General features: G+C 57.0%; 2 protein-coding genes across 4 annotated transcripts; both read left to right on the top strand.

Moving 5' to 3' along the window:
* The first annotated feature begins 1,926 nt into the window (after positions 1-1,926).
* ITPA (inosine triphosphatase) lies at positions 1,927-6,539 on the top strand. The gene is made up of 8 exons (XM_069022493.1): positions 1,927-2,515; positions 2,608-2,665; positions 2,749-2,813; positions 3,481-3,554; positions 4,519-4,550; positions 5,199-5,314; positions 5,846-5,922; positions 6,211-6,539. Exons 1-8 carry the CDS (start codon positions 2,453-2,455, stop codon positions 6,329-6,331), a joined length of 606 nt encoding a protein of 201 aa, XP_068878594.1. The 5' UTR covers positions 1,927-2,452; the 3' UTR covers positions 6,332-6,539.
* Positions 6,540-6,906: 367 nt separating this feature from the next.
* On the top strand, positions 6,907-12,712 carry METTL13 (methyltransferase 13, eEF1A N-terminus and K55). Of its 3 annotated transcripts, none has more exons than XR_011152467.1 (8): positions 6,907-7,111; positions 7,887-8,634; positions 9,325-9,524; positions 10,108-10,303; positions 10,532-10,713; positions 10,869-11,078; positions 11,440-11,571; positions 12,031-12,116. XR_011152467.1 is itself a non-coding variant. In XM_069023116.1 (8 exons), the coding sequence occupies exons 1-8, from the start codon at positions 6,959-6,961 to the stop codon at positions 12,303-12,305; spliced, it is 2,022 nt and encodes a 673-aa protein (XP_068879217.1). In that variant the 5' UTR covers positions 6,907-6,958; the 3' UTR covers positions 12,306-12,712. The 3 variants fall into 3 exon arrangements, 2 of the variants coding, with proteins under 2 accessions (XP_068879217.1, XP_068879215.1); XM_069023116.1 differs by having other exon boundaries at positions 10,943-11,078; positions 12,031-12,712; XM_069023114.1 differs by having other exon boundaries at positions 10,532-10,675; positions 12,031-12,712.
* The last annotated feature ends 333 nt before the right edge of the window (positions 12,713-13,045 follow it).

Here is a 13,045-nt window from a genome sequence, read left to right on the forward strand (position 1 = left end):
TGGTCTTTTCTGATGAGAGAAGCGTTGTCCTGCTAAGCACATGTTCAAAACAATACTGGAGAGGGGAAATGGTGCCCCGGAGAATTCCCAGCTTCCTCTTCTGACCCTGTCCCCAGGACCTTGTTTCCACCTGAGTGCTGCCCCATGCAGAGAAGGGGATTAGGAGTGAGCACAGCAGGCTGGAGGGCTGGATGTGATTACAAGCTCTCTTGCCCAGCTGGAATATAAATAGGGCTTTTCGCCTCTGGAGACCTGATCTCTCCAGGTGGGAATCAGAAAGCCAAGCTGGATCTTTCCTCTTCAAGTATAGGCTGTTTTTAACATCATACACTCAGTGGAAGGGACAAAAGTCATCCTGCCTGTGCCTTTGGCTACCCTCTACCTGCAAGGGATCAAGAAGGTGGATGAAGAGGGACTGTGTCTGTCTCGGGGGCTGCAGGTCTCACTGAGCTGTTTGGTACTGTGTCCTGCCAATTGGAAAGTGAGTTAATTCACTCCTGGTGCTGGAGAGCCCTGCCAGTGCCTCTGCCTTTCTCTCCCAGCCCAGTCTTGCCTTTGCTGCTGCTGCTGCCACCCGCAGCAGGACCTTGGTGCCACAGGAGTATGTGAGGACCTCAGATCCCTGCCAGCACCAGGTCTGAGCAAGAGAAGCAGTTTTGAAGTTGCTTGCTGGAGGCAAAGCCAGGCTTTAATGCTGGGCTGAGGGTCTTGGCAAGTGGGTGCTGGCAGGACAAAGTCTGGGCCAAGCCCACCCCAGGTAGCTGAGCACAGGCAGCAAGCTCTTACCCTGGGAAAGCTGGAATTCCTCAACTTTGATGGAGGGATTCTGCAGCATTCCCATGAGGTTGGGGTGGAAATGGTTGTACCCAGGATGCAGGGCAGGGAAAGCTTCCACAACCACAGCCATCAGTGCACTGCCCCGAGTTGCCAGAATTGGGTGTTTGTCAGTTTTAGGTTCGAGTCATTCAATGCTGGGGCTGTCCTGAGCACAGACTTTCCCAAGGGACAGCTCTGGCTTGTGAGAGGCAGCACCGGCAGCAAACCAACAGTCCTGGTCAGAAACTTTGCAGTAAAAGGATTTACTAAGCAACTTTTATAGATTTTTTTTTTTCTCTCCCCAAGGCTGGAAAGACCATTAGGAGTGTCTGGTCTTGGGATGGTAGAGAGCACTCGTCCATTGATACTGTGGCTTCATATTGCAGCCTGTGCTGTCCCACCCTGGACTGGTGGCAGGGAGAACTGCAGTCAGCAGAAAGGAGTGTTGTTTCCAGCAGTGTCTGCATGCTTGGGGATTGGTTTTCACTTAAGAGATGTTATGAAGGAGATTCTACAACAAAAACAACTCATTCACCCAAGCTTTGGGTCTGTTTTACCCATTCCTGCATTGTGCAGAGGACAGACCATCAGCTACTGTTTTCCACATGATTGCTTTTGTACAGGGAATGGCATCTTCTGGCTATAGTGGATCATTCCTCCTCCTGGGATTGCTGGTGTGACCATGGTGTGACCCCGTGGTCCCCATGCCTGAGGGAGGGGGGGATGCAGAGATGCGGCACAGGTGGGTAGAGGCCTCCTGGCTCTGTCAGCTGGGCAGCCCAGAGGGAAAGAAGTCCCTCCTGAGGAGTCCCCTTGCAAAGCAGGAGCTTTGGCAGGGTCTGGCAGTAAGGAGGGGCCTAGGTACCATGGTGGGAGAGCTCTTGGAACCCTGCTGCTGCTCCTTCAGAGGGTTCTGCTCCCCACCAGCCCTGGACTGCACTGACCTGTTCCTCTAGGGATCCACACCGGCCCCGCGGACAGAACTCTTGACTCGAGGTCTAGAGTTTTTGCTACAGCCGCCAGCTGGTCCTGCATTTACCCGAGATTCAGGGCAGGGAAAGCTGCCACAACCACAGCCATCAGTGCGGTCCCCTGAGGTGCTAGAATTAGGTGTTGATCAGTTTGGGGCTTGAGTCATTCAGTGCTGCGGTTATCCTGAGCGCAGACCTTCCCAAGGGACAGCTCTGGCTGTGAGAGGAGCACCAGCAGCAAACCAACAACGATGGAATTTGAACGCTCCAACACAGGAAACCTGATGACAGCGCAGAGATGCGCCAGAGGTCGGGGGGTGAACAGCAGTAGAGCTTGGAGCATAATCACCTGCCTGATTCCCCAACTACGTCTGCTTCTACTTCAGGGAAAACAGAGCAGGACCCAAAGGCCGGGGCTGCAAACAAGGGCCAGGGCCATGAGGAGCGCAGGCGACCCGACCCTCCCTCCGCGCGCCTCTCGCCTCCCGCGAGACCGTCCGGCGAGGGCTGGCAGTTCCCGCCTCTCTGGCGCAGGCGGACGCCCTCCCCATTGGCTGGACGCTGCGGGGCGGGCGCGCTCCCCATTGGTCGAGCGGTGGGGGGCGCGGTGTCGCCGCGTGCCCTGATTGGCGACTGGGCGGGCAGGGGCCGCGAGCGCGGACAGTATGGCGGCGCCGGCCCGGCGGAGCGTCGTGTTCGTGACAGGCAACGCCAAGAAGCTGGAGGAGGTGAGGGCGGCGGGATCGGGACCTGACAAGCGGGTTTGCCTCCCTCCCTCCCTTGCTTCTCCCTCACTCTTCACTCCCTTCTCCCTGCGCAGGTCACGCAGATCCTCGGGGACTCCTCTCCCTACACGCTGGTGGCGAAGAAAATTGACCGTAAGTTATTGGCGGGGTCCGGGGGGATGCGGCGGCTCCTCCCGTCCCGGCCGTCTGCTCAGCACCGATCCCTCTGTCCGCAGTGCCCGAGTACCAGGGGGAGCCAGATGAGATCTCCGTGCAGAAGTGCCGTGAAGCCGCCCGGCAGGTCATTCACTCTCTCCCTTTTCCCGGCGGGATGGGTGTGGAGGGACCCAGACAGGGACACTGAGGCATCCAGACCGAAGCCGAGGAAAGCCAGGGACACATCCAGCCTGACCTGGCCTCGCTGCATTTCCATCATCCGGCTGTTCTGGTTTATGCCGGATGATGGTGAATTCTCGGTGATGACACCGAGCTTTGGTGGTCCTGCTGCTGTGTCCCTCGAGCAATAGGAAGTCGTGGAAGATCCTTCAGTTCAGCCCCCGTGGCTGCAGGACAAAGAATTTTCTGTCTACTGAACGTTCCAGAGCTGTCTCTGGGATGGGTGTCCTAAAAGTACCAAGTTCTTTTTCGAGAAAAATGCAGGCGTGCCTCCGGGACACAAGCTTTCCCTCTCTTTGTCCTGCCGGTCCTGTCCTCCAGGAGGGCAGAGAGTGTTCAGCGCTGCTCGTTTTCCTCCATATGAAACCTTCCCTACTGTTGTTCAGCCTCTCTGGCCTGCCTGGGGAGAGCTTGGGTTTTATTGTGTCTGTCTGGTGTGGGTTGCCTTTGAGGTGAAGATTGCACTTGAGGTTAAGTGGAAACGTGAGGACAGGATAGAGCAAGGGGATGGGTTTGGAGGCAGTACCTTCCTTTAGGTCTAATGTTTTCCTTCTCTTGGGCTTTCACTGTAGGTTCAGGGACCTGTTATAGTAGAGGACACCTGCTTGTGCTTCAATGCCCTGGGAGGCCTGCCAGGACCCTACATGTAAGTAGGAGGGAAGTTGTTTCCCCTTTCGTGTGCCAGTTAAGAGCACAGGCAGGCAGGGTGGGCTCCACACTCCAGGAGCAGTAGGCTCAGGGAAGTGATTGCTGGTCTGTGCCCTGATCTTCATCCTGCACCCCAGCGGCTGCACTGAACTCCTTGAGTCCTGATGTAAGTCACAGAGCAGGATGGAAGAGACAGACCTAGATTGTTGGGTCTGACTCCCAATCTATGGTGCCTGTTCTGGCAGCTTGGGAACTTGTCTACACAGCACGCTCTGTGTAATAAAAGGCTTTCAGCAGGACTCTGGGATGAGTGCCCCATAGGTTCTCATGGGGCCATCTTTAATCCAGAAGATAACTAAGTTATTACATTACAGTGGAACTCCTCTGGTAAAATATTGCCTCAGCTCCTGGAATTAACTTCAAGTGTGATTAATTCTTCCAAACTATCTCTGCTGCACTAAGCAGACATAAAAGCTTTATATTACAGAATAGAATCATGGAATATCCTGAGCTGGAAGCAGCCACAGGGATCATCAAGTCCAAATCCTGGCCTTGCCCAGGACAGCCCCAAGAGTCCTGAGAGTGCCTGAGAGTGTTGTCCAAACACTTCTTGAACTCTGGCAGGCATGGGGCTGTGACCAAGTCAGCACCACAACTCAGTGTAAAAAGCAAACAATTTGTGTTGAGAGATGTATTTTGGCAAGTCAGTTTTCAGGAGTGAGAACTGTGTTATTTATATGGGCCCCAGGACTGCAGTAAGTTAAATACCCCAGTGTCCCCTTCAGCTTAAGAGCTAACTAAGTCTGTCCTTTCTTGTACATAGTTCAGAACAAGGTGATCTGACCGCACATTGAAGAGGGATTTAAAGACCTATGAAAATATAGGCAAAATTGTCTCAAAGATGCCTGTATTTCTGAGAGATAATAGCAAAAATTAATCTTCCCTCTCTCCTTCCTTTTCAGAAAATGGTTCCTGGAGAAACTCAAGCCAGAAGGTACTGCCCTCGTGTTACTGCTCTGTGTGTAACGCACTCCTTTGCCCCTGAAGTGGCTCCCTGCCCATGCTGGGGGAACCAACAGGTTCCTTGAGCCTGTTCTATGCCCTCCTTCCCAGGATGTTGTTTTACTCAGCAGCTTCATCCCTGGATTCCCAGGCTCCTGCCTCTACAGGCTGCTGGCAGGGCTCATGGGAGCATCTTGTTTGTCCTCAGTGGGACCTGGAAGACCTCCTGCTCCCTGTGGCTTCATTGTTAGCTGCTCTCCACTAATGCTCCCCTCCCCTGATGTGCAGTGACTGCTTTGATCCCGCAGTTCAGAGTGTGACTGCAAATCCTGTGCCGATCGCATTAACATGAGCATTAATCACATTAAATCACTGTGGGCTTTAGTCTTCCCTGGTGCTACATGCTCGGTTGTTTCCTCTCCCAGGGCTCTACAGCTCCCGCTGTGAGATGAGATCTGAGGCTCTGGCTTCAGTCACAGCAGGGAATCTGCCAAGAACATCCTGGTGCCTGAGCTTTGTCACCTCCTGTGGTGGTTGGGAATGCAATGTGGAGTGCTCTCTCCAACCATCCGTGCCTAGGTGGGTGTGTTGCATTCCCAGGGAGCAGTAATAACTCCAGGATCCCTTCTGTGTCCCTCAGGCCTGTACAAGCTGCTGGCTGGCTTTGAAGACAAGTCTGCCTACGCACTCTGCACCTTCGCCTTCAGTAGCGGGAACCCGGAGGAGCCAGTGAGGCTCTTCAAAGGCCAGACCCATGTAGGTGTTATGTGCCTGGGGAAGCAACGTGCTGAGGGAGGAGGGCTGTGATGTGAATTTCATAGCAGCACTGGCTCTGCTGAGGACAATTTTGGTGGCCTCTGGGTCGCTGGATGCCCTTGGAGCTTCTCTGTGTTGGGAATAGGCTTAGGGAGAGTGCAGCTGGTGGGAGGTGGGTGCTGAGGGTGCAGCCCCTTGCGCAGTGGTACTTACTGAACTCTGCATGTTACCTCGGTCTCTTCAGCCCCCATCTCCCTCTGACAGGACTGTATTCAAGTACTGTTGTTAGCTCTGTTATTTGGAGAGGTCAAAGCACTGTCAACATAGGGCAGTGTGAATTTGGAGCTGCTAATTTTGGTCACATCCTGGGGAGGAGCTGGGAAGGGGGACAGCACCATGCAGAGCCTGTAGTGGCTGCAGTGTGAGCTATGGCTGCATGTCTCGGTCTCCTCAGTCCATGCTTGAAATGTGACTGCAAGGGAAGTGCTGTGAAACCACAGCTTAAGGGTCTTTTTTACTTTCTCATGGCAGGGGCTGATAGTGGAGCCCAGAGGCCCTCGGGATTTTGGCTGGGATCCCTGCTTTCAGCCGGATGGCTACAACCAGACGTAAGTGGTGTTTTACCTACAGCTCTTTATGTAAGGCAAACCTTGGTCAAGGGTGTCAAGAGGAACTTGCTTATGAGGAAGGGCATCAGGGAGAAACATCCTCCTGGATCTGAGTGGAGTGTGTTACAGGGAGCGCCTGGACTGGGATGGGGGCTGTTGGCTGTGCCATTGTGTCACTGCAGGTGCCCTGCTGAGCCAAGCAGGGGGGGCAGAGCGGGAGCTCTTGCTGCTCGGGGGATGTGCTGTAGTGTCTCTGCTACTGAGACTTGTGGTTTCTCTCCCCTGCAGCTACGCTGAACTGCCTAAGGCAGTGAAGAACTCCATCTCACACCGGTACAGGGCGCTGAGCAAGCTCTCCGCCTTCTTTCTTCAGAGCGACTCGACAGAGCCCCGCCCCGGCCCCAGCTAGCGCCCCAGCTGTGGACACGCCTTGTTCTCACAACCACCGAATTACTGGGGTTGGAAAGGACCTCTGGAGATCACCTAGTCCAACCCCCCTGCCAAGGCAGGCATTGTCCATGTCACACGCAGGCCCGGCACAGCTTCGCTCCGCTGCGGGATGCCATTAAAGCTGCTCCTTTTGAACCCACCGCTACCTCGTTCACCGCTCTTTTTGTTGCTTCGGTAGTGCCGCAGAGCCCAGCCAGTCTGGGCTGTTGAAGCTGTGCGTTTGTGCCTCAGGGGCGGTTCCGGCCCGGGCAGTCCCTGCCACCCTTCCTGCCAGAAGTCCTAGAGCCGAGTGCCGGCTGCTCCGGGGCACCGCGACCGGGCGGGGGCGCTCGGAGCCGCCGGCCAATGGGGAGCGGCCGGGGCAGAGACAGCCAATGGGGAGCGGCCGGGGCAGAGACAGCCAATGGGGAGTGGCCGGGGCAGAGACAGCCAATGGGGAGCGGCCGGGGCAGAGGCAGCCAATGGGGAGCGGCAGCCAATGGAGGCGGGTGCACCGCCCCGCGCGCGCCGCGCAGCCGGAAGCGGTCAGCGCGGAGGACACGTGGGGCGGGAGCGGGAGCGGGAGCGGGGCCCGGCCCGCCCGGCCATGGAGCTGCTGCCCCGCAGCCCCGGCGAGTTCGGCTCCGCCCGCTACTGGGATCGCTTCTTCCGCCAGCGCGGGCAGCGCCCCTTCGAGTGGTACGGGGCCTTCGCGGAGCTCTGCCCCGTCCTGCACAAGTATGTGCGACCCCGCGACAAGGTGAGCCCCGGCTGGTAGCCAGCGCTGTGTGCCTGGGACGCGTTGCCTCTGGGCTCCTTCTGCGCTTCGAGCTCTCGGGTGACCTTATCGCTGTCTACAGCTACCTGAACGGAGGTTGTAGCCAGGTGGGGGTCGGCCTCATCTCCCAGGCGACCAGCGGCAGGATGAGAGAACACAGTCTTAAGCTACGTTAGGGGAAGTTTAGGTTGCACAGTAGAAAGAATTTTTTCACAGTAAGGGTGCTTAGACATTGGAATGGACTGCCTGGAGAGGTGGTGGAGGCACCGTCCCTGGAAGTGTTTAAGGAAAGACTGGATGTAGCACTTAGTGCCATGGTGTGATTCACAAGGTGTTTGGTCATAAGTTTGACTCAATGATCTCAGAGATCTTTTCCAACCAAATTGATTCAGTGTGATTCTGTGTGTGAATTCTGTGCTGCTGTGTCCCACTATAAGCTGCCACCATGCAGACACAATGTGAGTCATAGCAGTGTGCCATAGCAAGAGGACAGGAGAGACCCACAGGTTGGGGACCTCTGGGGGTTAAAACACCCAGTTCATCCCCAAAAGACATGCAGCAGATACATCACTTCTGTGTCCATGGGACTTACCTCTATGGAGGTGTTGTCTTGGGCCCCAGAGACTGTGTTTGCAGGCCCTGTGGGTATAGTTTTCACAGAGGGCTCCTAGACATGTCTGGTATTTACTCATAAAATGCTTTGGGGGGTGTTTCCAGGGTGTTCTCACCATCACACTGCTCTTGTGCCACTCCCCAGGTCCTCGTGGTGGGCTGTGGGAACTCGGAGCTGAGCGAGCAGATGTACGATGTGGGAATGTGCGACGACATCATCAACATCGACATCAGCGATGCCGTGATCCGCCAGATGCAGGAGCGCAGTGGGAGCACAAGGCCAAAGATGAGCTACCTGCTGATGGATATGCTCCAGATGGACTTCCCTGACGCCCATTTCCAAGTGGTCCTGGACAAAGGCACACTGGATGCCCTCCTCACTGATGAAGAGGAGGCCACTATAGCCAAGGTGGACCAGATGTTTGCTGAGATCAGCCGGGTCCTGCAAGTAGGAGGTCGCTACCTCTGTGTCTCCTTGGCTCAAGCCCACGTGCTGAAGAAAGCCGTGGAATACTTCTCCCAGGAAGGCTGGGTCGTGCGTGTCCATCAGGTGGCCAGCAGTGGGGACAAGCAGCAGTTTGTCCTACCGGTCTTTGTGTATGTCATGACAAAATTCAGGAAGATCCCTGGCTCAGCACCACAGATCCTGGAGATCTGTCCTGAGGAGCAGGACAAGCCGATGCGGATGGAGTGTGTGGAGCAGCTGGTGGCAGCAGTGAAGGACAGGCAGCATTATGCCCTGCTCTGCAGCCAGATAAGCAAAACCCCCTGCAGGGAACAGGTTTCCTTGGATCTGTGTGACAAAGAGAGCAGGAAGCCTCGCTACACGCTGCATGTGGTCGACAGCCCCTTGGTGAAGCCTTCCCGAGACAATCACTTTGCCATCTTCATCAGTGAGTACAGCCTGTCTGGGCTGCAGTGAAGTGGTGCCCTGGCCAGGAGCTGCAAAAGAGCCAGCCCTTCAGGGTCTGTTGTATTTGGGGCTGGAGAGGGAAATAACCCACCTGTGCGGGGTTCGGTTGATGTTTTAGTCCTGGCTTTGTGGTGGGGTATGTGTTTGCCTGGTGGTGCAGACAGAGGTCTGGCCCAGAGCTTGTTGGCTGCATCTCCCCGCAGAGGGACACTCCCTGCCCCACCTCCAAGGTGGCGATTCCTGCCTTGATGCTGGTGACAGCCAACTTAGCACATTGCAGCTGGAAAGGCATCGCTGCTCTGGGTGGCTGTCCTGGCTTGCAGGGCCAGACTGCTGGGCTGCACTTGGGTTTGTGCTTGCACCTCACAGAGATGTATCGGCCTCTGCCAGCAGCACTGTTCCCTCCCAGCATGCCTGCAAAGCTGGGGCTTAGGGGCTGGAGACAGGTCAGGAGCCTCTTGGACACCCCCTTCTAATGAGATGTGGCTTTTCCAGCTTCCTGCATGAGCCTGCCCAAAACAGAGGAGATCCTGGCTCTCTTGATGGTTGCAGTGCACAGCTCTAGTCAAGCAGTGGTACCTCCCTGAGATGTCTTGCCATTCCCTGTGGCTCCTCCCTTGGAGACTTGAGGGCCAGGAGCAGCTCAGGCTGATGGCAGCCCCTTCTTCAGTCCCACAGGGCAGAGAAACTGAGTGGCTCTTTGGGACGGAGGAAGGGCGGAGGCAGCTGGCGGCCAGTGCGGGCTTCGGGCGCCTGCTCACAGTGGCCCTGCACAGGGAGCAGCACTACGAGGGCATGGCCGGCATCCAGGCAGAGCTGTCGGGGAAGGTGATGGAGCTGGCCCCGCCGGGCCTCCCTGCCCGGCAGCAGGTGAGCCCCCACTGCCCAGCACCCTGGCCAGGCTTCCCAAAACTGGGGCCAGGCTGGCTCTCTGCCAGCAGGGAAACCCTCTTCTCCAAGGGAGAACAAGCTGCAAGGTGTGAGCTGGATGCCCTGGTGGGCAGGGGATGGGCCTCAGGTGCAGCTTCTCTCAGTTTTCCCTCCAGCTGTCTGCCTTTGCTTGGAGGCAGGATTTGAGGTGCTTGTGTGGCAGGATTCAGTATGAAGTCCTTGCCCTCCAAAACCCAGCATCCCAAGAAAAGCAGAGATCCCGAAACCCTGAGAGCATCCAGCCCCTTCTTAATCCTGGCTTTAACTTCTGTTCCTTCTGTCTCCTTCCTGCTCCAACTCTACACACTTGAGCTCTTGCAAAAAATCTTGATGTGTTTGCTCCCTGTATTCCCTGCATTGGGAATAAAGCTAGTGCAGATCCCCAGCTCTCCTGTGGCATCCCACAGCTCCTCTGTTGTGTCTGCTGTGTCCTGGCTCTGTAGCCATAGTCAGGACAGTGAGAATGTCACGCTCTGTTCCTGTAGCCTTTCCTCCTTCACAGCAGCCCCTGCCCTCCCTGCAGGTGCCCTTCCTGTCTGTGGGAGGGGACATCGGGGTGCGGACGGTGCGGCACTGTGACACCAGCCCCCTGAGCGGGGAGTACGTCGTGGAGGACGTGAAGGGAGATGGCAGCTGCTACTTCCGCCGCCTCATCTTCCTCCGCAACAGGAGCGTGGTGCAGTCAGAGGCTCGGCTCCTGGCTCCCACACCTCTCCAAGGTACGTGGGGCAGGTGGGAAAAGGCAGGGGCTGATTTTTTGGGGTGACAGAAAGTGAGAGCAATACAGGAGGAAGGTAGAAGTCCCACTGGGACCTGCCTGTCTTGTCCCAGAGCAGCTCTGGGAGTGTTTTTACACCATGGGGAGGACAGGGCTGGGGGTGACTAGTCCGCAGAAAGCAACTCCATCTCCCACCTTGCCTTACCGACTGAAATCTTGTGTCATTCAGGCCAGAAGAAGCGGAGGAAGGACAAGAAGAAACCCAGCCCCACTGAGCCACCTGGAGCCATCGACAAGAGCTACCTGTGCTGTGAGCACCACAAGGCCATGGTTGCGGGGCTCTGCCTGCTGGGGGGCCCCGACGCCCTCCCAGGTGACGAGGCTGGCAGTGGGAGGCTGTGCTGGGGGCAGGTGCGCGTGTGTCCCCATGTCACAGTCCCTTGGGGGAAGGCTCTTTCAGCCAAGGTGCCCTGTGCACCCTTCCCAAAGTGGTTTGGGGATGGTGGGTGGGACAAGCAGTGGGATTATGGCATCCTGGTGGCTCACTGGGTACTCTTGGTTGGCAGGAGAGCTGGCAGTGCTGGTGGTGGGGCTCGGCGGGGGCAGCCTGCCCCTCTTTGTCCATGATTACTTCTTGCAGGCCCATGTGGCCGTGGTGGAGATTGACCCCTCCATGCTGGAAGTGGCCACGCACTGGTTCGGCTTCTCCCAGGGTGACCGGATGCAAGTGCACATCTCTGATGGTCTGGACTACGTGGCCAAACTGGCAGCTGAAGGTACCATCTCACGGAGCATCCCGGGTGCCCCATTGAGCCCAGTGGGTGACACGCTGGGAGCAGAGTCCTGGGCTGTTGTCACCACCTGATTCCTCTTCCTGCCTATCTCCTGCCATATGTCACAATCTCCAGCCTCACCAGGTCTCTGCAGCTCACAGCCTGTCCTTGCCAACCTGTGTAGAGGACTTTAGATTTGTTGCCTCCCACAGCACCAAGGGCTTGTAAAGAGAAACCCCAGCAGAGAAGACACCCATAACATGGCAGAAGAGATGTCTTAACCATCCCATTTGTTGCCTTCCCACCACATGTGTGGCTCACCTCTGTCCCATAGGATAACAGCTGTCTGTGCTTCCTCCTGCAGCACCAGCCCAGTACCATGCCGTCATGTTTGATGTGGACAGCAAAGACCTCACAGTGGGGATGAGCTGCCCGCCCCCAGCCTTTGTGGAAAAGCCCTTCCTGCAGAAAGTTAGAAACATCCTCAAGCCAGAAGGTAGGAGGGGAGATCTGGCCATGTCCCCATGGCCAGGCTGACCGTTCTGTGTGGAGTTGGGGCTGTTTCTCATCCTGGAGAATAGTGGCCACAGCCAGGATTGCTGCATGGCATCCACTTCTCCTGGGTGTTTCAGTGGTCGTTGTGACAGCAGGATGGAGTGGGTGGCCTGCAACGCTGCTGGGTCAGGCAGGCTGAGACATCCCGGGGGGCCAGCAGAGTTTCCTGGAAGCAGAAGGTGTAGGAGGTACCTGAGAACAGATCTTGTGGCCTCCCACGACCTGTGCGGCAGCAGGGATGTGGAGCGGGGCCAGGGGCACCAGGGAAGTGCTGGTACTCCTCGTGCTGCCATGAGGGAGACATTTGCACCAGGGTGGCACTGATCCAGCCGCATTCCCGCAGGGAGCAGGGTGGTGTATGTGGGCTGGTTCAATTCCCTTCCCTCTCGCCCTGCTGCAGGAGTCTTTGTGCTCAACTTGGTGTGCCGCGATGCCCGGCTGAAGGAGTCTGTCCTGGCCACCCTCAGGGATGTCTTCCCGCTTCTCTACGTGCGCCGCATCGAAGGGGAGGTCAATGAGATCCTGTTCTGCCAGCCCAGCCCTGAGGGCCGGTGCAACCCCACAGAGCTGGGGGTGCGTGCCCAGGCGCTGGAGGGGGCCCTGCGGCAGCCTGGGCGGCCCTGGGACAGCTCGTACGTGCTGGCAGATGTGCTGCAGGCCGTCCACATCCTCTGAGGGGGACTCTGATGCTGCTTCAACACAGTGGTCCTCCTGTGAGGGCTGTGGCCCCACAACGGGGTGCCCATAGCTGGGACTGCTGCCCTTTGGGGGGCCAGTGCTGGTCTGGGCCTGCCAGAAGGATGGGACTGGCACGGGAAGGTGCTTCCTGCAGTGTGGCTCCTGAGGAAGAGGCCCAGCACCACGGAGGGCTCTACAGCCCAAGGGGCAGCATTGAGGTGGTGGGGAGGAGGAAGGTGCTGTGGGACTGCAGGACTGTGGTTTGGCTTTGTCCTCATTGCTTTCCCACTTTTGGAAAAACATCCCTTCGACTCTCCTTCCCTGCTCCAAGGCTGGTTGTGGATGTGTGTGGGTGGGCTGCGAGCTGTGAGAATAAAGTGCTCAGGGGTGCTCTGAGGCCTGTAGTTCTTTGCTAAGGCTTATCTCTGAAGCACCCGCACCCCTGGAAAAAGAACAGTCACCTCCTCACTTCAAAGGCATGTCCTGGGAGCAGGCAGCTGCACCTTGAACCCCACTGCCTCCTCACCACTCATCTCCCCCAAACTGGATCCCACTATGTTTCCCCTCTTCTGAATCTTTCCAGCTATCTCCAGTGAACTGAAACCGGTAACCCTCGAGCTCTGAACTCTTCTCCCCCAGGGCCAGCAGGGACCCAGCCCTGAGCTCAGGCTCCTGGCCACACCAACCCGCTCACCCAGCTGGTGCAGGTCAGCCTTCCTGCAGGATGAAAGGGCAGC

This window comes from Aphelocoma coerulescens, chromosome 8 (assembly GCF_041296385.1).
Source record: "Aphelocoma coerulescens isolate FSJ_1873_10779 chromosome 8, UR_Acoe_1.0, whole genome shotgun sequence".
Taxonomy (NCBI): domain Eukaryota; kingdom Metazoa; phylum Chordata; class Aves; order Passeriformes; family Corvidae; genus Aphelocoma; species Aphelocoma coerulescens.